At 37.6% G+C, this 22,581-nt stretch overlaps 1 protein-coding gene across 1 annotated transcript; it reads right to left on the reverse strand.

The window, feature by feature from the left end:
• Positions 1-19,745: 19,745 nt before the first annotated feature.
• Positions 19,746-22,239, reverse strand: LOC143631145 (mitochondrial dicarboxylate/tricarboxylate transporter DTC). Its single transcript, XM_077099992.1, has 6 exons — positions 22,085-22,239; positions 21,774-21,857; positions 21,447-21,508; positions 20,995-21,356; positions 20,698-20,912; positions 19,746-19,978 (listed from the first exon to the last, which is right to left on the reverse strand). Exons 1-6 carry the CDS (start codon positions 22,202-22,204, stop codon positions 19,922-19,924), a joined length of 900 nt encoding a protein of 299 aa, XP_076956107.1. The 5' UTR covers positions 22,205-22,239; the 3' UTR covers positions 19,746-19,921.
• Between the last annotated feature and the right edge of the window lie 342 nt (positions 22,240-22,581).

Raw genomic sequence — 22,581 nt, forward strand, 5'->3', positions numbered from 1 at the left:
AAAAGAGACTAGTATGCCCTCCGCGAGTAGCTGCACGCCAAGAGGTAACTTTAAATTGTTTAGTCATTCCTTTGAATTTTAAAGTTTCTAGTATGTGATTAACTGTTTAAGTGTTAGATAGAATGCTAATGTGGTTAGGGGCAGGGGGTGCTTAGGACGGGCCGGTGAAGTAAACGACTAATAACACTTGATCAACGTTATTAGCAGTTTACCCTTACCTTCCATGTTTTAAATACCACTTGTGTCTGACTATGTTAGGGTTCCGTCTTTGTAGGGATAGGATTTGGCTAACTCTCGAGTCGTTAGCGTTAAAGTTTATCTTATTCCCTAAATTCTCCTGTTCGTTTCCCATCCTCTCAAACGCTTTGAGCGTAATTGTTTAGCTGAGGCGTAGCATGCCGTCACTCTGGGTTCCTTGGTACTTGACCGCTTAAATTCCTCGCTCCTTCAAGAATGTATGTGCAACTGTTTAGCTAAGTAGGAGTGTAACACCTTACAGTGAGCTCTTCTTCCACTCCTCCCAACACTAAGAACATGTCCTTTGTGCTTTTCAGGTACCTTAGAATAATCTTCACAACAGTCCAGTGGGCAATGCCAGGGTTCTGGCTGAAAACGACTAGTCATGCTCAGCGCATACGAGACGTCAGGTCTAGTACATAACATAGCATACATGATAGAACCAATCGCTGAAGCAAATGGAATTGCCTGCATGTGCTTAGTTTCAATGTCCGTTGTCGGAGATTGTGATTTGTTCAACACGGTTCCTTTAGCAATGGGGAGAGCTCCTTTCTTGGAGTTATCCATAGAGAAGCGTGCCATTACTTTGTCTATGTATGTACTTTGACTCAGCCCTAGAAGCCGCTTAGACCTATCTCAGTAGGTCTTAATTCCTAGAATATAAGCAGCTTCACCTAGATCTTTCATTGCGAAACAGGACCCCAACCAGTCCTTAACTTCCTTAAGCATAGGGATGTTGTTTCCAATGATCAGTATATCATCCACAAACAGGATGAGGAATGATATAGTACTCCCACTAGCCTTTCTGTGAACACAAGACTCATCTTCATTTTTGATAAAACCAAACTCTTTGATTTTCTCATCAAAATGAAGGTTCCAGTTGCGAGATGCCTGTTTAAGTCCATAAATGGACTTATTTAGTTTGCACACCATGTTGGATATTTGGGATCGACAAAATCTTCAGGCTGAACCATATAGACATCTTCAAAAAGATGTCCATTAAGAAAAGCAGTTTTGACATCCATTTGCCATATCTCGTAGTCATAGTACGCGGCTATGGCAAGCAATATCCTTATTGACTTATTCATAGCAACGGGCGAGAAAGTTTCATCATAGTCAATACCCTGAGTTTGAATAAAACTTTTCTCGACTAATCGTGCTTTATAAGTCTGCACATTTCCATGCATGTCGGTTTTCTTCTAGAAAATCCACTTGCTCCCTACTGCCCGACACTCGGGGGGTAGATCAACCAAGTTCCAGACTTGGTTGTCACGCATAGATTGCATCCCGGCGTTCATGGCATCTTGCCATTTCTCAGATTCTGGATCTAAGATAGCAGATTTGTAATTAATAGGTTCGTCGCTTGACTCGGCTACTAAGAGGACCAGGACCATCTAGATGCCATAGGTATTTAGAGTTTGGTACGCGAGTCCTATTACTTCTGCAAACGCTTGTGTTCATGTCCGATGTATCAGCAACAACAACTTGCTGATCAGACGTTCCAACTTCCTCAGCGGTAGTTTGTAGTTCTTGAATTTCTTCAAGATCGACAATATTATCTCTAGTTCCTCGATCGAGAATTTCCTTCTCGAGAAAGTGGCCCTTCCTTTTGATAGAAATCACATTTGTATCAATACGGAAGAAATAATATCCGATTTGGTTATAGTATCCGACGAAAATAACTTTTACGCCGCGAGGATCGAGCGTATCGTCAAAATCACCAGTGACATAAGCATCACATCCCCATACTCTAAGGAAAGACAAATTGGGTTTTCGCCCATGCCATATCTCATATGGGGTTTTGCTTACCTTTTAAGTTGGAGCCAGATTGACAATGCGGGCGGCGGTAAAAAGGGCAAAGCTCCAAAAGGAGTGAGGCAAGTTAGTTCTACACATAATTGATCGGACCATGTTTAGCAGGGTTCGATTTCTCCTCTTGCTCACGCCAATGTGTTGGGATGTGCCGGGTGGAGTGAGCTGTGAAACAATTCCACGCTCTTTCAGATGACGTATAAATTCTGAGCTGAGATACTCCCCGCCTCAATCAGATCGAAGCATTTTAATTGTTTTCCCGAGTTGGTTTTCCACTTCATTTTGAAACCCTTTGAACTTTTCAAAAGTTTCATGCTTGTGTTTCATAAGATACACATAAGCATATCGACTGCAATCGTCAATAAAAGAAACGAAGTATCTTTCATGATTCCTAGACATGGTTCTGAAAGGACCGCATACATCCGTATGTATGATTCCTAGCAGATCCTTTGCTCGGTCATTCTTATGAGTGAAGGATCCTTTGGCGAGTTTTCCAGCTAAACAAGATTCGCAGTCATCAAAAGAGTCCGATCCTGTGGATTCAAGAATCCCTTCGGATTGGAGTCTCCTGACTCGTGCCTTGCTTATGTGGCCAAGTCGACAATGCCATAGAAATGTATCATTGATGCCAGGTCTGATACGTTTAGAAAGATTATATACATTATTGTTTATTTGAACATCAACCTCATAAATACCATTTCGAGGTTTAGCCTGAAAATAAAAGATATCATTCAAGTAGGCAGAAATAGCAATACTATTAAAAACGTACTTAAATCCTTGTTCAAATAGTAAAGAAACTGAAATAATGTTTCTGGTCAAACCAGGTGCAAACAAACAGTTATATAAAGTAACTACAAGGCCAGACGGACAAGCAAAATTATATGTGCCAGTTGCAAGAACTAGGACTCTCTTCCCATCACCAATGATGAGTTCCATGCTTCCTTGTTTCAGCTTCTTCCAGTTTTCAGGCTCCTGCAAGACATTAACGATGTGGTAACCACATCCGGTATCAAATACCTATGTGTTGCTAGAGACAGTGGAAAGTTCAATAACGTAAATAGAAATACCTTTAGAGGAGCTTTCACCATTGGTCCTCTGCCTTTTCAGCTCAGCAAGGTAGTCAGGACAATTATGTTTCCAGTGTCCCATTTTGTTTCACTTGTAGCATAGGCGCTCTTCAGGAGGCGGCGACGGTAGCTTTGCAACACCTTTGTTAGTGTTGGTGGCAGACCTGGCAGAAACAGTAACCTTCTTCTTGCCTTTACTGTTATGACCCCGGTTCTTGGGTTTAGGCTTGACAACACCAGCAGATCGAACCATAAGGACTTGATTGTTTTAGCGGGAATATTCATCTTAGCCATCTTGAGCATTCCATGAAGCTCGGGCACTGTCTTCACCCAGCCACTCATATTGAAATTCATTACGAACTGGTCGTAAGAGCTGGGAAGAGAGTTCAGGATGAAATCCGTTGCCATTTCATCTGACAGGGGAAAATCAAGTTTCCTTAGTTGTTCGATGTACCCTTTAATTTTGACAACATGCGCACTAACAGGTGATCCATGTTCCATTCTGCAGCTGATGAGATGTTTCATGGTGTTATAGCATTCTTGACGGTCTTGTTTCTGGAACATGCCCTTGAGTTGCTCAAGCATCTCATAGGCACCAAAATCTTTCAAGCCTTTAGCAAGCTCGTAAGACATGGTGGCTAGCATGATACAGGCGATTTCAGCCGAGTCATCCATATGCTTGTCAAGAACCCTCTTGGCATCAATAGTATTGTTTTCAGGCTCGGTTGGAACAAGTCCATCGAGAACATAGTGCTTCTTTGCCATCTTGAGAACAAGTCCCAAGTTGCGGTGCCACACAAGAAAATTGGTGCCATTCAACTTTTCTTTCTCAAGGATAGCCTTGAGGGTGAATGAGGAGTTATTATCAGTAGACATCTGTTTAAATAAGAAAAAGCAAATTTTATTAGTATTTTCGATGTTTTAATCCTATTATGTGATCCAATAACATTAGATAGGAACTTGAGAATCTGGCTTCCAGTTACTAATGGCAGCTGTAGCACACAACATTAGTAAGTGGTTAGGCAGACAGACAACGATTGTCAATTGTGAATAGAGCACAACTCTCGTTTATGAGGCCTATTAAGACAACATTTGCCTAAGCAGATACGTTTAGCCTCATCTAAGCCCAACTTAGTCTCTAGACAGCTATAGCACGTAACAAGAGAGTAAAGTAATAGTCGCCCTAGTATAGTCACTTGTGAAAGAGCCGGATGTGTCAACGAAACCCTTTCACCTTGAAGGGTTAGGCTAGAAATCAAGTGCAGTGCTGTAGCTCCAAACACTTGAAGTTTCACAGTATGCCTCAAGTGTGACTTAGAGTAGGATGGCATAGACTATTGATTTAAATTGGGATTAATTTTAAATATTACCGAATAGAGTAAAAGTCCAGTTTTACTTTATTGATTGAGACAACTTGATGAACCCTTCCATCTCTCAGGACACTTAGTTTTATATAACCTATTAAAACTAAGTTTGTTGCGATAATACCAACCCAGTTTTAAGTTAATAGTTTTACCTATTAAGTTATTAGTTATGGAAAATTAAATTTAGTTTAATTTTGCAAAACATGATTGGTCAATTTATTTTAATATATTTGATATTAGGTTGGTGGTATTATAACCTATTATAATCAAGCAAACAACCAAAATAGCAAATAAGAATATGTAAATCTTAAATGGCCAAGATTAGTGATTGACCTTGCTAAAGCCTATTAGCAAGATCAATCGGGTCAAGGGGTCACAACACAAAACAACCACAAAGATGGACTCTTGGTGCATCCCGTCATCTTTGGTAACGCCCACTGACTTCAAGAACTCCATGAGCTCGTCTTCGGTTTTCCTTCGGGTCTTCTTCATTACAAAAATTACACTAATACAAGTAATGAAAAACTAAACCCTATCTATTACAATTTTGAACCATCAAGGTGGCCAAAAACCATAACATAAAACCAAAAACTAAATACAACTTTTGAACCATCCATATGGCCAAAATAAAAAATCATTCAACCACATAAACAAGGTCGGGCCAGATTTACATATTCAACGAAAAATAAGTCGGGAAATATAACAAACCATAATAAGAAATAAAATAATCAAAGAAAGAAATGAAGAAATGAGAAAGAAAAGAGAAGAAATAAAAGGAAGAATGGAAAATATAAAGGAAAATTTCATCCCACATTGATGGAGGACAGAAAATGGAAGGCTTCCACCATGGTATAAATAGGATTTCTAACTCTTGTCCCACATCTCTAGATTACAAAACTAGTAAGCTCTTTACAAGGAAGAGAGTTCACATGATAATATTCTTATGTGCCAAATCACACACAGTAGTCCTAGCAGAGGGTGCGAAGCACCCGACGCGCACGGGCACGAGCTCGGGCGAAGTGCGATGGGCGCAATGTGGTGCTTTGATGGCGCACTCTCGCATTGCCGCGAGCCACTTAAGGGCCGCCTTAGTATTTTTGCACATTCGCGATACACGAAGTTGTGACGTGAAATTTACGCAGCATTGACACATCACCTGACACGTGTCGAGCCACGTGGCATTGCTAGGGCTGACTCGACAACCTTACTGCAACTTCGCGATACGCGAAGATGATCAATTTCGAGTATAATAGGGAGGCATCTTGGACTGCACAAATCGTTCAAAAACTTTTAATCTCTCTCTACAATTTTCTTATATGAGGCTAGTATTATACCATGTAATTGTGACGGTACCTCTCCGATCGAAAGGAACTTTTATAACACGAATCCAAAAACTCTACCTAACCAAGGTATAACATTGTGCCATCGTGTGAAGTTTCATGTCTCGTGATTATCATTATGATTATGGGTTTATACTAATAGAGATATACTACATTGTGTTTAATCTAGGTGCTTAACACCAGAAGGCTTGTTAAATATAAACTTGCAAGGTGAGACATTCGAATTTTTGCATAACTCACATTTGCGTGAGACAATTGATTTTCCAACACTGTCATGATGCTTTTCTAAAACCATCAAACTCATGACGGATTGTTTAAATATTTTCAAAGGATTTAAACTACATTACAGTGATTAAGTCTCTGTAGACTTACGGGATGGTTACTACTGGTATTGTGGGGTTTTGTATACAAGGCTTGCCTACTGGGCTATTACACGTTACTTATTGGACAAGTGTTAGCCAATAAGTAATATGACCACAGTCACAGATACGGTCGAGTGACAAGTACCTTTCGGTAATTTGTAAGCAGGCAGATGTAAAAACATTTTAATGCTGTAACTGTAAAATGTGTCATTTATAAATAAATGTACTTACCAGTATTTCCTGCTGATCAAATATTTTTAAACATATTTTAGGTGACTTGTTAGAGACAAAGGAATGGTGCCTGCGGGCTTCCAGCTTAAATAAGTGGCTTGTCCTCAGAATAAAGAAACGTGTTTTGTAAATTAGGGTTTATCCCAATAAAACTTATGTTTGTATAAAAACGGGTTTTTATCCTAGTTTATGAAATAAGAATTATGGTGTTTTTACAACTCTGATCATTTTTCCTAACTACGGTTATGTTAAGATATTCCGCTGCAAATTATTTTAATAAACACCGATACCATCACTCAACGTTCACGGCTCCCCTTCCGAGGTACAGGGATCGGGGGCTGTGACAGCTGAAGTGGTATCAGAGCCGCTGGTTTAAGCAATGTAGGTGTTTAAACAATACCTAATTAATTGTTAGGAAATAAATGTATTAATCTATGTGCTAACCATATGAATAAGATTCTAACCATACGTATAAATAAAATTATATGATATTCTTTTGGAATTCGTTAATTTATTATTTTTGATTTACAGCATGAGTGAGCTTATAGAGGCTTTTGAGAATATATCGGTCAATACAGAAGATATTGAGACCACAAACCCATCAACCAAAGAAAAATTAAATGAACCAATAGTATTCACTGCCCAGTCCTCGACTTCAACCCCAAATCAACCAAAACCAAAAAGAAGAAGACGATATATGGACTGGAGAAAAGGAATGAGAAAACAAAAAAGAAAAGTTACGATTCCAGTACCAAAACCACAACCACAAATTCAACCACCAACTGAACCACAACCCCATCAAACATAACCCATCACTGAAATTCCCATGGAAGAAAGGCTAGGCCAATGCGTAGATCAGTGTGAGTTCTTCCAACCAATAGTTAAAAACATTGGAGCAGGAACCTCGATCAACCCAAACCAAAACCAAGAAAACCCGCTTCCCCCTGATGACCTCATAAACCAACCTCAGTTTGAAGAATGATGGACAAACGATTGACAATTCCACACAATGATCACAAACCCGTACGCACCATTCCAGCCGGAAACTGCCAACTACCCCACGATGACACCGGAGCTGACCACACAACTCCGTCATTACGGGGAAAAACTTAATGAAACCGCCAACCGACTGAGAAACATCGGGGATAGCATGGTCTGGAGATTTTACGATAGAGAACCCTATATATAATATAATTAATATATATATATATATATATATATGTTTATTACCGTAATTTCCTCTTTGTAAAAAAAATTGTGTGTATGTATAAAATATAGTGATGCATATATATAGATTAGATATAGAATATAGTGACGCATATGTATAAATATATATATAAAAAGAGTAAATGTCGCAAAGCTCGACGATTTTGACATATTCTATGCCTATGTGTTAACTTGTTTTGTGCTTATGTGTGGATAATACATTGCTTATTTTATTATTTAATTATGATATTAATATTCCTTGTTTGAAATTCAGATGTCAAATCAAGTTTCTGTTAACAACCGTGAAAATAATCTTGAAAATTCTAATCAAGAAAATGCTCTGAATATGAATGCTATTGACAATATGATAGCTTAGAGAATTGCTGAAGCAATCCCACAAATTGCTGCAGCTATTAGACAACCAGTAACTGTCATTAGAGATAAAACCGAGAGCAATAAAAGAAAATTTGACACTGAAGCTAGTAATAGTATGAATGGAGGAAATAAAAATAAACAACCTAAAAAGTTAAAAACTAATGGTTGTACTTACAAGGATTTCTTGGCCTGTAAGCCAACCGAATTTTCTGGAAATGAAGGAGCTATTTCAGCACTACGCTGGTTAGAAAAGACAGAAGCTGTTATAAGAATTAGTAAATGTGCTGAAGAAGATAAGATATTGTATGCTTCTAATCTCTTTATTAATGAATCATTAGAATGGTGGAATACAGTCCTCAAGGCAAAAGGAAGCAACATAGTTTATACTATGACCTGGGGTGAATTCAAATAAATAGTAGAAAGAAAATTTTGTCCTCTACATGAAAGACAAAAGATTGCTACTATGTTCTTAAACCACAAGATGGAAGGTGTGAAATGTCGTGAATATACGACAAAATTCTTTGAATATGCAAGAATGGTACCGGCTCTGGATTCGCAAGAAACAGCACTAATTTCTCGTTATATTTGTGGATTAGTAAGTGAAATCCGTGATATGGTAAAATCGGCTAGACCTCAGACTATTGAGGAAGCAGTTGAACTAGCCAATACCATTATAGACGGATTAATCCGAACACAGGAAGAAAACAAAAAGAAGGATTTAGCCCAGAAAATTTCTCAAGAATTCCGAAATAAAGGGACAGGGCAATCCTATGCTCAGCCTTTCTATAAAGTCTGCAGAAAGAGGCGTTCAAGAAGATGTGCTTTTAAAAAGACTAAATTCTGCAACTACTGCAAGATGGCTGGTGATACGGATGAAGAGTGTAGAAGAAAATATACCCGTGTTTGCTATAATTGCGGAGAACCTGGCCACATCCGTCCAGAATGTCCCAAGTTGATAAAGGTGCCTGACAACAAAGCTAAGAATACAGATGGACCTAAGAGGAACGCACAAGCTTTTTAGCTTACTGCACAAGAGGCAGCAATGATTCCGGACGTCATTGCGGGTACGTTTCTTATTAATGACGTGTACGCTAAAGTACTATTTGATTCCGGAGCAAATCAAAGTTTCATAAACAAGAATTGTTATCAAGTCTTAAACCAACCATTAACCAAACTTAAACAAGTTTGCATAGTAGAAAGAGCTGACAGAAATTCCACTTATATTTATGAAGTACTTCAAGAAGAGAATATAAATTTATTAGGTCCCAAGTTTAAAGCAAATTTGATTCCAATGAATTTGGTCGGATTCGATGTATATTAGGAATGGACTGGTTAGCAACCAATCATGCTCGAATCCTATCTAATAGGAATTCTGTTGAGATTCGTACCCCAACAGGAGAGATTATTATAATTCAAGAAGACAAAGTTCTTAGACCTATGAAGTTTATATCGATAATGAAAGCGGCAAATTACTTAAGAAAGCAGGGTATAGTGTATATGATTTCTGTAATCATTAGCGCCAAAGGAAGGGAGCTAAAAGAAAGTCCGGTAGTATCAGAATATTCTGATGTCTTTCTAGAAGATTTATCAGGACAACCGCCTGATCGTGAAGTAGAATTCAGAATTCATGTGATCCCAGGAACATCACCAATTGCTAAAGCACCGTATCGCTTAGCGCCAACAGAAATGTTAGAATTGAAAAGGCAATTAGACGATTTGCTAGAAAAAGGTTTGATACAACCAAGCTCATCACCCTGGAGAGCACCAGTGCTGTTTGTTAAAAAGAAAGATGGATCGATGCGTATGTGTATCGATTATAGAGAATTAAATAAGGTCACAATTAAGAATCGGTATCCCTTACCGAGAATTGATGATCTATTTGATCAACTTCAAGGAACTCGATATTTTTCAAAGATCGATTTACGCTCAGGATACCATCAATTAAAGGTACAGGAAGAAGACATTCCTAAAACTGCTTTTAGAACCAGATATGGTCACTACGAGTTTACAATTATGCCGTTTGGTTTAACTAATGCACCAGCTGCATTCATGGATATGATGAATCGGATATGTAAACCGTATTTGGATAAATTTGTGATCGTTTTTATAGACGATATACTTATTTATTCCAAAACTATTGATGATCATGTCAAACATCTTCATACACTTTTAACACTATTGAGAAAATAAAAGCTTTATGCTAAATTCTCAAAGTGTGAGTTTTGGTTATAAGAAGTGCAACTTCTAGGTCACTTGATTAATCAGGAAGGTATTCATGTTGACCCTGCCAAAATAGAAGCGATCATTAAATGGGAAATTCCTAAAACTCCTACAGAAATTCAAAGTTTCTTAGGATTAGCAGGATATTATAGACGCTTCATTCAAAACTTTTCCCAAATAGCAGTTCCGTTAACAAAGTTAACATGTAAAAATGTTAAGTTCGAATGGGGATATAAGCAAGAAGAAGCTTCTGTAACTTTGAAACAAAAGTTAACAAATGCCCCAATACTTGCATTACCAGAAGGAACTAAAGATTTCACAGTTTGTTGTGATGCTTCCAAGTCAGGATTAGGATATGTATTAATGCAACGTGAAAAAGTTATTGCTTATGCATCCAGACAATTGAAGAAGCATGAAGAGAATTACACAACACATGATTTAGAATTGGGAGCAATAATTTTTGCCCTAAAAATCTGGAGACATTATTTGTATGGTAGTAAGTTTACTGTATTCACAGAACATAAAAGTTTAAAGTATATATTTAGGCAAAAGGAGCTTAACATGAGGCAAAGACGCTGGATGGAAATTCTTAGCGACTATGATTGTGAAATCCAATGTCGTGAAGGAAAGGCGAATGTAGTAGCCGATGCATTAAGCAGAAAAGAGCACGAGAAACCTAAAAGAGTACGAGCTCTAAGATTAGAACTTCAAATCAATTTAATTGATGAAGTGAAAAATGCTCAAAAACAAGCAATGGAAGGAAATAACATTGCTGATGAAAAAAGAAATGGTACAATTGACCAACTGACCAAAGGAAATGATGAGATCCTCCGAATGGGGAATAGAATTTGGATACCAATCATTGGAAATTTACGAGAAAGAATTCTTGAAGAAGCTCATAAATCCAAGTATACGATGCATCCCGGAAACGATAAAATGTATCAAGATTTAAAGAAAAACTATGGTGGATAGGAATGAAAAAGGACGTAGCTAATTATGTTTCGAAATGTATAACTTGTTCGCAAGTTAAAGCTGAACATCAAAAACCATCAGGATTACTACAACAATTAGAAATGCCAGAATGGAAATGGAAATTAATAACAATGGATTTTGTTACTAAATTACCTACAACGAAAAGAGGTAATGACACAATCTGGGTGATTGTGGATAGATTAACAAAGTCAGCTCATTTCATACAAATGAAGGAAACTTTTAAAATGGAACAATTAGCTAAACTGTATGTAGACAAAGTTGTCTCATTACATGGAGTTCCATTATCCATCGTATCTGATCGGGATAGCCGTTTTACTTCTCATTTTTGGAAGAGTTTCCAAATAGCCATGGGAACAAGGTTAAACTTGAGCATAGCATACCATCCACAGATTGACGGTCAAAGTGAAAGGACCATACAAATGTTGGAGGACATGCTAAGAGCTTGTGTGATAGATTTTGGTGGAAATTGGGATGACCATTTACCACTGATAGAATTCTCTTACAAAAAAAAGTTATCATACAAGTATTAATGCTGCCCCATTTGAAGCACTTTATGGACGAAAGTGCAGAACACCAGCGTGTTGGGTAGAAATAGGAGGAAAACAATTATCAGGCCCTGAAATCATACAAGAAACTACTGACAAGATAATTCAAGTCAAGGAAAGATTAAAGACCGCACGAGATCGTCAGAAGAGTTATGCAGATCATCGACGCAAACCATTAGAATTTCAAGGAAGAGATAAACTGCTACTAAAGGTAACTCCATGGAAAGGAGTAGTCCGATTTGGTAAGAAAGGAAAGTTAAGTCCAAGGTTTGTTGGAACATTCCAAATTATTAAAATAATTGGACCAGTAGCCTATCAGCTGGAGTTACCAGAAGAAATGGCCGGTATACATGATGTATTTCATGTAAGCAACCTAAGGAAATGTCTAGCTGAAGAATCATTAAAAGTACCCCTTCAAGTTATAAAGGTAAACGAAAAATTGAAATTCGTTGAGAAACCATTACAAATTGAAAATAGGAAGATCAAGAATCTCAAGCATAAAAGAATAGTTCTGGTCAAAGTAAAATGTGATTCAAAACGTGGACTAGAATATACTTGGGAATTAGAATCAGAAATGAAGCGGAAGTACCCACACCTATTTCAATAGATCTCAAGGACGAAATTTAAAATAAGGAGGGGAGACTATAACAAACCATAATAAGAAATAAAATAATCAAAGAAAGAAATGAAGAAATGAGAAAGAAAAGAGAAGAAATCAAAGGAAGAATGTAAAATATAAAGGAAAATTCCATCCCACATTGGTGGAGGAAAGAAAACGGAAGGCTTCCACCATGGTATAAATAGGATTTCTAACTCTTGTCCCACATCGGTAGATTACAAAACTTGTAAGCTCTTTATAAGGAAGAGAGTTCACATGATAATATTCTTATGTGCCAAATCACACCCAGTAGTCCTAGCGGAGGGTGCGAACCACCCGACGCTCACGGGCATGGGCTCGGGCGAAGTGCGATAGGCGCAATGTGGCGCTTTGATGGCGCACTTTGCACTTCGCACGCCGCCTTAGTATTTTTACTCCTTCGCGATTCGCGAAGTTGTGACGTGAAATTTACGCTGCATTGACACGTCACCTGACACGTGTCGAGCCACATGGCATAGCTAGGGCTGACTCCACAACCCTACTACAACTTCGCGACACGCGAAGATTCCTTCGCGATACACGAAGATGATCAATTTCGAGTATAATAAGGAGGCATCTTGGACTGCACAAATCGTTCAAAAACTTTTAATCTCTCTACCATTTTCTTATATAAGGCTAGTATTATACCATGTAATTGTGACGGTACCTCTCCGATCGAAAGGAACTTTTATAACACGAATCCAAAAGCTCTACCTAACCAAGGTATGACATTGTGCCATCGTGTGAAGTTTCATGTCTCGTGATTATCGTTATGATTATGGGTTTATACTAATAGAGATATACTACATTGTGTTTAATCTAGGTGCTTAACACCAGAAGGCTTGTTAAATATAAACTTGCAAGGTGAGACATTCGAATTTTTGCATAACTCACATTTGCGTGAGACAATTGATTTTCGAACACTGTCATGATGCTTTTCTAAAACCATCAAACTCATGACGGATTGTTTAAATATTTTCAAAGGATTTAAACTACATTACAGTGATTAAGTCTCTGTAGACTTACGGGATGGTTACTACTGGTATTGTGGGGTTTTGTATACAAGGCTTGCCTACTGGGCTATTACACGTTACTTATTGGACAAGTGTTAGCCAATAAGTAATATGACCACAGTCACAGATACGGTCGAGTGACAAGTACCTTTCGGTAATTTGTAAGCAGGCAGATGTAAAAACATTTTAATGCTGTAACTGTAAAATGTGTCATTTATAAATGAATGTACTTACCAGTATTTCCTGCTGATCAAATATTTTTAAACATATTTTAGGTGACTTGTTAGAGACAAAGGAATGGTGCCTGCGGGCTTCCAGCTTAAATAAGTGGCTTGTCCTCAGAATAAAGAAACGTGTTTTGTAAATTAGGGTTTATCCCTATAAAACTTATGTTTGTATAAAAACGGGTTTTTATTCTAGTTTATGAAATAAGAATTATGGTGTTTTTACAACTCTGATCATTTTTCCTAACTACGGTTATGTTAAGATATTCCGCTGCAAATTATTTTAATAAACACCGATACCATCACTCAACGTTCGCGGCTCCCCTTCCGGGGTATAGGGGTCGGGGGCTGTGACATGCAATATTTTGGTCAAATAAAATAAATAAAATTTTGACCAAACTGAAATTACCCTAATATTTTATCTAGATCAAAAACGTCAACTACCTTGAAGTTTATGATGTAGAAATGGCGAAAATACCGGATTCGACTCGTATGTTGTAACCAAGGCTCTGATACCACTGTTGAGTTTTAGTGGTGATAAGTTAAAATTTTGTTTATTAAAACCGGTTCAATAAACGTGGTAAATAATAATTAATCTTATTAATTAATAATCATACGCAGCGGAAAAAATACAATTAATCAGCACCAAAACTAAAATACAATTAATCAGCACCGAAACTAAACCCGTCAGAATCCGGTTACAGACAATTCGAGTACGAATCAAACAATAAATATATAATTAAACTAACGATATATTTAAGTTTACCTCGGTTAATAATTAACCGGTTGAGACACCGAAGACTAACAAACCGAGCTAGGTGACACAACGAGATCAACGATCAACGGTGGCGGTGCACGACGGAAACGGCAACGATGGTGGTATGTGGACAGCAGTCTGCGGACAGCGGCAGGGGGGTATAGCGGCGGCAGCGTGCAGACAGCGACGGCGTGTAGCAGCAACGGCAGGCAGTGGCGCAGTCGGCGACTAATGGCAGTGGCGGTAGGCGGCTGGCAGCAGGCGGCGGTTAAGGTGACCGGCGGTTAGGGTATAGGAGGAAGAAGATGGACTTGTTAGGATTCAGGTTTAGGTTATCAAATATCATGTATTTATATAACCTTTTAATTATGTTTAACTAATCTAATTAGTTATAAACCCAATGGGTCAATAAGTCCACCTCTTGCTTCAAAGCCCGCTCTATGTAATTTTATTTTGTTAAAGTGTCTAACCCGGTTAACTAACTTAAGCGGGTTAATGATTCGTTACCTCACGGTGTAACTCTCACGGGTCATAACCCGATTGGCCGCATTGACTTACCCGAACCAGTTCATAATTACAACACAAACCACCACACCCCTCCCCCCCCCCCCCCCCCCCCAAAAAAAAAAAAATTTTGAGGTCTAAATCTAAACTAGATGTGGCCTAAATGACTAATACTGTGCCATTTTGATGTTAGTATATATCATACAGTGACTAATATGTTGAAAAGATTTGACATCAATATTGTAATTAACGAGGAGGTACAACATACATAGCTCCAACACATGACCCGTGAGATCACAACCTTCAGAAAAGTTAAGTTGTCAACTCAACTAGTAAAGGTTATCATGATATACTACCATCATTCTACTAGATTATAATATTATTATATTGACTAGGGAATACCCATATGGAGTATTTGTGTGTCGTTTTGAAAGTATCCTACTAATTTAACAAGTAAAATCCCTAATTTACTTGCATGTTTTATAACTAGATTCTAGAGTAAGTTCCATTTGAAAGCTAAAACATGCCATTAAGAATATTGTAAAGAACGTCTCTTAGCTAGTTTTTGATATTAAGAATATTGTAAAGAATGTTTGCTCTTGAACATTAATTGAAAACTATTTTTTTTTATTTGTGTCAAAAATTGGGTTCCAATATGTAGAAACATAGATATTACATCAATATAGCAGGATTGGGTGTTCTTTGGGACATCTTAAGGCGAGCTGGGATATCAGCTAAAAAGGAAGCCCCCGTAAACTTTCTTACAGACCCCACGGAAGGGAGATCCACTCTACGACCGGCAGATTTGCTCGTCTTTGGTTGGGCTGGGGGAAAACACGCTTGTGTTGACCTCACAGGGGTATCTCCCTTAGCTGGTTTGAGGGATAATGGGTTTGTAGCTGGGCAAGCAATGAAAAGGGCTGAAACGAAGAAGGTGGAGAAACATGCTAAAGCCTGCGAAGAGAACCAACATGTTTTTGTCCCTCTGGCTTTTGATACATTTGGCTCCTTGGCACCGGAAGCTATCCGTTTTCTAACCAGGGTCCAACAGGTTGTGCATAGCAATGTGTCGACTCCAAAGGGGCAGGGGTATGTCTTTAGCAGGTTAGGGTTTGCAATTCAGAAAGGGGTGGCGGCGCAACTTGTTGCCCGCCTACCTGCTATATTGAACATTTGGTTCGGTTTTATGGTATTTGTAAATCATGATTCTCTTGAGCCATTGATCGCTTCCAAAACTGCATCACTTACCTATGGATGAAAGATTTCAGATTGGGGTGTAGTTTGAAGGTTTTATGGTAATAAGAAGATATATGTAGTTATCTTGTTTATCAACATCAAGTCTCAAGCACCTACACTGAAATTGAAATTATATTGAAAACGAGGCGTTCTATATGAAAAGGAACCATCATTTTTTAAATACCCTAAGCTATTCAGTAAGAAATTGACGATAAAGAGTCGAAAAGTTGAGTTCTAAATCTGAACAGCTAGATGTGGCCTACTACAATATGCAATTTTGAACTTTGAAGTTAGCATAACCTATGCATTGACTGACTAACATGTTGAAAAGATTTGACATTGATGCCCCCCAAATGTGATATGTGTATCGTGATTCTTCAATAAACAAAACATCGCGCCTAGATCGGTGCTGCGATTGTGGTTATGTAACTTATGTGGTATCAACCAGGGGATGGCACCTCAAACTTTATGACATTTTTAGCATTACTTCAGATTTTGTGCGGCTCAAACGGTTGCGTGGACTTGTAAACAACAGGTGTACATCCGGGTTCGCACGGTCCTCTTCGATACCCTCCTGATGTGTGTCCAACACGCTCATCATCTTTTCATCCTTTTTCTTTTTTGTGTCAACCAACTTAGAAGACTTTCATTCCTCGATGCGTATACTTGACGAGTCGACTGTTTTTTCCCCTCTTTGTGACGGTCTTGTTGGTGTTGCATCTTCCATATGGTTGGAGAGCGTATAGAAAAATGTGTTAGTTTTTTTAATTTCAACGGTCAAGAGACTGTTCAACGGTCACATTTCACCCTCGTCCCTTCGGCTTCGCATACCTGAAAGCTTTAGCCCATTTGCAAACCTGCGTTAATGGCGGTGGTGTAACCGAGCTACCCAGTAGAAACCGAACCTAACCTGAGAAACGCCCCTAATACTTTGATATATTTTATTGTTCCCGCATATGGAAACCAACCTTTAGTAAGATCTCAAGTTCTCAACCATTCAAATTTTAATCTCAACCATTTAAAGTCTAAAAAAATCATTCTAGAAGCAGCAGTTAGGGAGGTTACACACAATCTCTCTAAGACGCTCCTTAAGTTAGAAACGCGTCTTTTTTCTCCTCTTTTTATGACACTACAACTCTCATTTTCTTCTATCTATGATTCTGTTAAAGCAATTGCATCATCCTTGTGAGGATCTTGCATGCACACGAACCCGAAACACACACCAAAGTAATAAATGAACACAAGAATTTTACGTGGTTCAGTCTAGACTGACCTATGTCTACGGATGACAACTAGATATACTTTTATTGAGGGGTAGTAATTACAAGTTCATAGCATGATATATATAGAAACTAAACTAGGGTATGCAACTTATTAAACAAGAGATCCCAAACTACCTGGGCTTAGGGTCGGCCACCCTTCAACCGTCTTCTCTTTCGCGATCTCAACTAAAACTCTACCTAAACAACAATCCTTTTGTTTAACGCACATAGAGGTGCGTTTAAAATATAGTTTAGCCTCACCCGATAGTATTTATGTCTTGGCATGCTGATATATCATGTTTATAAATGAATAAATGCACGCAACTCATTATAAATAAGCCAATAATACGACCCAAATTTTAGGTGTCGTGATATCAACAACATGAGCTAAACCGATGGCAGTTTTTGTAAGAGTATTTGTTATGCCTATAATTATCTAAAATTTGTAAAAAATTGTAAACGTATTATAAAAAACGTAAATAACTAATAAAAATTGTATGTGTAAGAAATAAAGAGATTTTTCTTTTAGGAAAGTGCAAGGAATCCGCTCATTATTTTTATTTTTCATCCTAGGAACCGCAAGTATGAAGGACTACGGATCGTTGGAGGTGAGTTGGTTGCGACCACAGTCCAACAGTTGTCACTGAACTTGCTGCTGCACCGTCCTATGCATCCATGGTCCACCTGTGTGTTTATAAGATATACCGTTTGGTGAGCAATTGGACAGACGGACTTTGACAACAGCTCGCTGCATCGTCCTACGCATCCATGTGTGCGTTTGTACAATATATCGTCGGTGAGCAACTGATAGGCGGACCTTGACAAGACGTGAAGATTTAGATGATTCTCGTTTATACTTCTAATTTTATAGTGAATTTTAATACTCGTTTATAGGTCTGCTATTTGTACAAGATAGTGGATTTGGTTATTTTGTTGCGATAAATGACAACTCCCAACTTCTTAAATTAGTTGGCAACCAAAATAACCACGATTTGCTTTGGTTGGTTTCAAGTTTCAAACTAAAAACTAACCTTAAAAGTAGTAAATTGAGCTGACACGTCAAACCAGCCAAACCGACCAAATTTCTTTGGTTTAGACAGTTTGTTAGTGTAAACGATACATCAATTACAAAGCTTTAATTCAAAACAAATATTCATAACACAGATAAATTTTGTTTCTAAACTAAAACCGACCTAATCCTGAATGTCATTGATCAACCACTAGTCAATTAGGATCAATGAGTTCTCCAAATGTCCAAAATGATATCTTTGTACTTGTTTGGAATAATGCAACCAACCCTTTTCCCTTACTATATTTGGAAAAATATAAAAAGAATCACCAACCAAAAGTTTGTTAACAACAAAGCTATTAGAGGCCCCTCCATGAAACATGGAAGCCAACAATTTTCTAAGTATAGGAACACAAGTAGCAAACAATCTCAACCAAACCTTAAACCATCAAACCCAACTACAAATAGCCCCTTAATATATAATGTAAAATCCAGGAAGAGAAATGAAACGAGACTAAATTACCCTTCTTGAGCTCTTCCTCATTTTGAAACCATAGATAGAACAATAGAAACATAGATAGATAGATATACATAGAGAGAAAAAGATAAGAGATTAATACAAACATGAAAATCATAAGTTTCTTTGTCCTGATCATGCTAGCTTGCTTGCGTCACAAGGCACAGGCGGACACCGTATGCATGCGTGAATGCCCAAGCCAGTGCATGAAACACAACACCGAGGCCCAAGATATCGAATGCTATTTCTTCTGTGTTATCAACTGTGAAAATTGCCCCAACAGCCCCACCGGATGCCCTCCTGGTATGCTACTCTTTTTGTACAATTTCAGTACTAAAATGGCGCGATGTCAAACCATGTACTTATAAACAAGTCGATTTGGGTTGTACCTTTAACATAGAGGCTAAGAACATCCCGAACTCTATTTTTGGAACCCAACTCGGTCGTCGCATAGTGATCATTACTGCAAGTTTAAAGCTTAAATCTTTCCTGCTAATTGTGTTTTGTTTTATTTTCCTAAAGATGAAGAAACCACAAAAAGACTAGCAGAAGCAAATTTGAAAGGTATGGAGCAAATACTTATCAAGGCCCATGGTACACGCAAGCTCAAGGATTAAATAACAAAACACAATATCACCCCTTCTCCCAATTTTATCCTTTTTAGAATTTGTTCATTGTAAATAGTTTTTTTCTAAAAATAATCAAAAACAAATAGATTTGTTATATAATACGAGCAAATGCTATTCATGACTTGAGACCATATAAGCATAAAGCATGACAAAAGTTCATAGATTTATTTGTAACAGTCTGAACCTAAGCAAAATCAATGAAATTAACCCTACCCTAAAAGGTCTGAACAACAAAATAGTATAATAATTTGAAAAATACAATTTTCAGAATTAATAAGTATACTTGGAGATGCTAAGTGAGCAAAACCTGCAACAAGTACAACAGTGTTATTTCAGTTCATCCAGCAGCTTCGTTGGTTCCAGCCAAGCCAGAATATATTATTATAATCCTGCCTTCTTTTCTAGTTTTTGAATTTGATTGAGGAAGATCCATGTCATCTGTGTAACCAGAAATTAATATATCAGAAACATTTAGTATCAAATCAAACTATTATTACAGGCACGCACACACACACACACACAGGTGTGATTCGTTTATTTAGCAAACGAACAAGCATAAACAAAACTTTAAGTTCATTTAGTTAAATAAACGAACACGGGCACGCTTAATTCGTTCATTTATGTTCGTGAACATTCGTTTAGTTTAATTCTTTTACGCTGGTTGTAATTTGTTTATGCTCATTTGCGTTTGTTTGTTTGTTTGTTTGTTTATGTTAATTACTTTACGCTTGCTTAAGTTTGTTTATATATACATTTAAAATATTTTGGGATCATACAATTTATTCTAGTTTTGTGAAATTAAAATATCAAACATTACAATTTTCTCTAGCTTTATAAATTTTTTAGGCCCAATATATTGATTGATGCTCAAGTTTACTTGTAACTGGTGTTTACTCAGTTATGTTCGTTTATATTTGTTCATCTACGTTCTGTTATTTCCGTTTGCTTAATTTCATTTACGTTCGTGAACCATTCGTTCATGCTATTAATGAACAAACATGAACACACTCATTTTCTAATCAAACATGAAAAAGAAAACTCTGTTCGTGTTCGTTTGCTTGTTCGGTTAAACTAAATGAACAAACACGAACATGCCCCCTTCGTGTTCGTTCGGTTCGTTTACAAGCCTATGTGTGAGAAGGAAAGAAAAAGAGTACCATGACATGAGGGGCAATCCTAACACAATAAACCGGGAATCCAGTATAGAACTTAAACGGTCCTCCAGCTTTTAGGGTTTTCAAAGCACAATCCAAAGATCCAGTGTACGGGTATTTCCCCTCTGCATCAGGCTGCATTTTCTGAATTTGTGTTTTCACATAATCAAAAGGCAAACTGCAGGCTGCAGCAAAGAAACCCGATACAGTACTCGCACCTGCAAAAACCATGTGTTAATTCATACATACACATATACTGATATACATATATCGTGTTATTAAGGTATGAGTGTAACTTACCTAAAATTGTAGCAGCCTCACCAGCACCCAAATTATCCTTGAAAAACTCAACACTTTGATCATAAGAAGCAAGCATGCCCATGTTCAAAGCCATAGCCCTAACAACAGTGGGACCTGCACCTTTCCAAAGAGCCAACACGCCTTCATCTGCAGTGATCCTATACAAAGCATGAAACGCGTTCGTGTAGTTACGCCTCTGGGCTACGGGGAGGGTCGCATCGGCTTGCATACGAATGAGTGCCAGATCAGCTGGACTCCCGACAGTTGCTCCAATTGCGCCAGCTGTCAGCCCACACAAAGCTTTTTGGTATAAAGGAAGTGGCTTTCCTTCATTCGCTTCAAGTGCCTTGTTTGTTAAAATCCTAAGAGTTATCAAATAGCAAAGAAATCAAGGGTTCATATTGATAAAACATATTTTTCAAACATGGTTTATATATCAAATGATTACTCACCTAAATGAACCAAGTCTGGCAGTCGTGTATGTTGCTTGCCTTAGCAGCCCGGCAGACAAACCCTGCACCACACAACACGTTTGTTAAAAAATATTAATAAGCCAATACAAAAAACCTTCAAATTTTCAAAACAGAGTTTAAGATACAACTCATGTTCCCAACAAAACTGATACATTGTAACTCATTATGAAACATCAAAAGATTGAAACCATGTTTTAAACTTATAAGATATCCAAGCAGAGTATAATAGTATGTATATTAAACAAAATCACAGTGAAACAATAGAAAATAATAATAATAACGAAAAGACACACTAGTAATGCAAACCTTGTAAAAAGCACCAACACCCTCGTTTTTCAGCATTTCCTTGGTCACCGATACAGCCGAGCCTTGACCGAGCTGGATTCTCACCTGCAAGCAATCAATAAAAAGTTAGCATAAATAAATATAATAATGCATTACAACTTAACAAACCCACATATACCATTTACCCCAAATCTTCAACCCACATACCCTTAACATTAATAATGTAAATTAAAAGCATAAAACCCAGAAACAAAAAAAGCCCTAAAATTAGTAGAATTGAAGACTAGGCACAAGTAAAGAAGATAGAAGTGAAGTGAAATGAAATGATGTACCTTTATCATATCAATTGGCTGAATAACACACGTAGCGAGCATGCCGGAAGCTCCGCCGTTGACGAAGGGCTTGACGGTGGGCCAGACGCCGCTGATTGGCTTTGGTTTCTCATCTCCCATTTTCAATTCAAACAACTCAGGGTTTCAGATTCAGGGCACCGGTATCTGTGTGTGTGTTGTGTGAGACACTGCTTGCTTATATTGATGGTCAATTGTTTATTATTTTTATTTTTCTTTGGCCATGAATTGATATTCTCTTTATCTTTGAACGTATATTTGTTTGCCACCAGTTTTTTTTTTTGTTGTTGTAAAGTTTGTAGTATAAAGAAAATTGGAAACAAAGCAATATCTGAATGTTGTTATTGTAATTGTATTGAGAAATTGGATTTTAAAATCTAATTATATTGATAGTATAAAATTATAAAAATTGTCTTTTATCTTTCACCCAAATTTCACTTGTTTCTGATCTTTAAAATTAATCTTTTTTGTCCTTTACG

This window comes from Bidens hawaiensis, unplaced genomic scaffold (genome assembly GCF_021521415.1).
Source record: "Bidens hawaiensis isolate Kalapana, Puna unplaced genomic scaffold, B.hawaiensis_p1.1 tig00005944_1, whole genome shotgun sequence".
NCBI classification, from domain to species: domain Eukaryota; kingdom Viridiplantae; phylum Streptophyta; class Magnoliopsida; order Asterales; family Asteraceae; genus Bidens; species Bidens hawaiensis.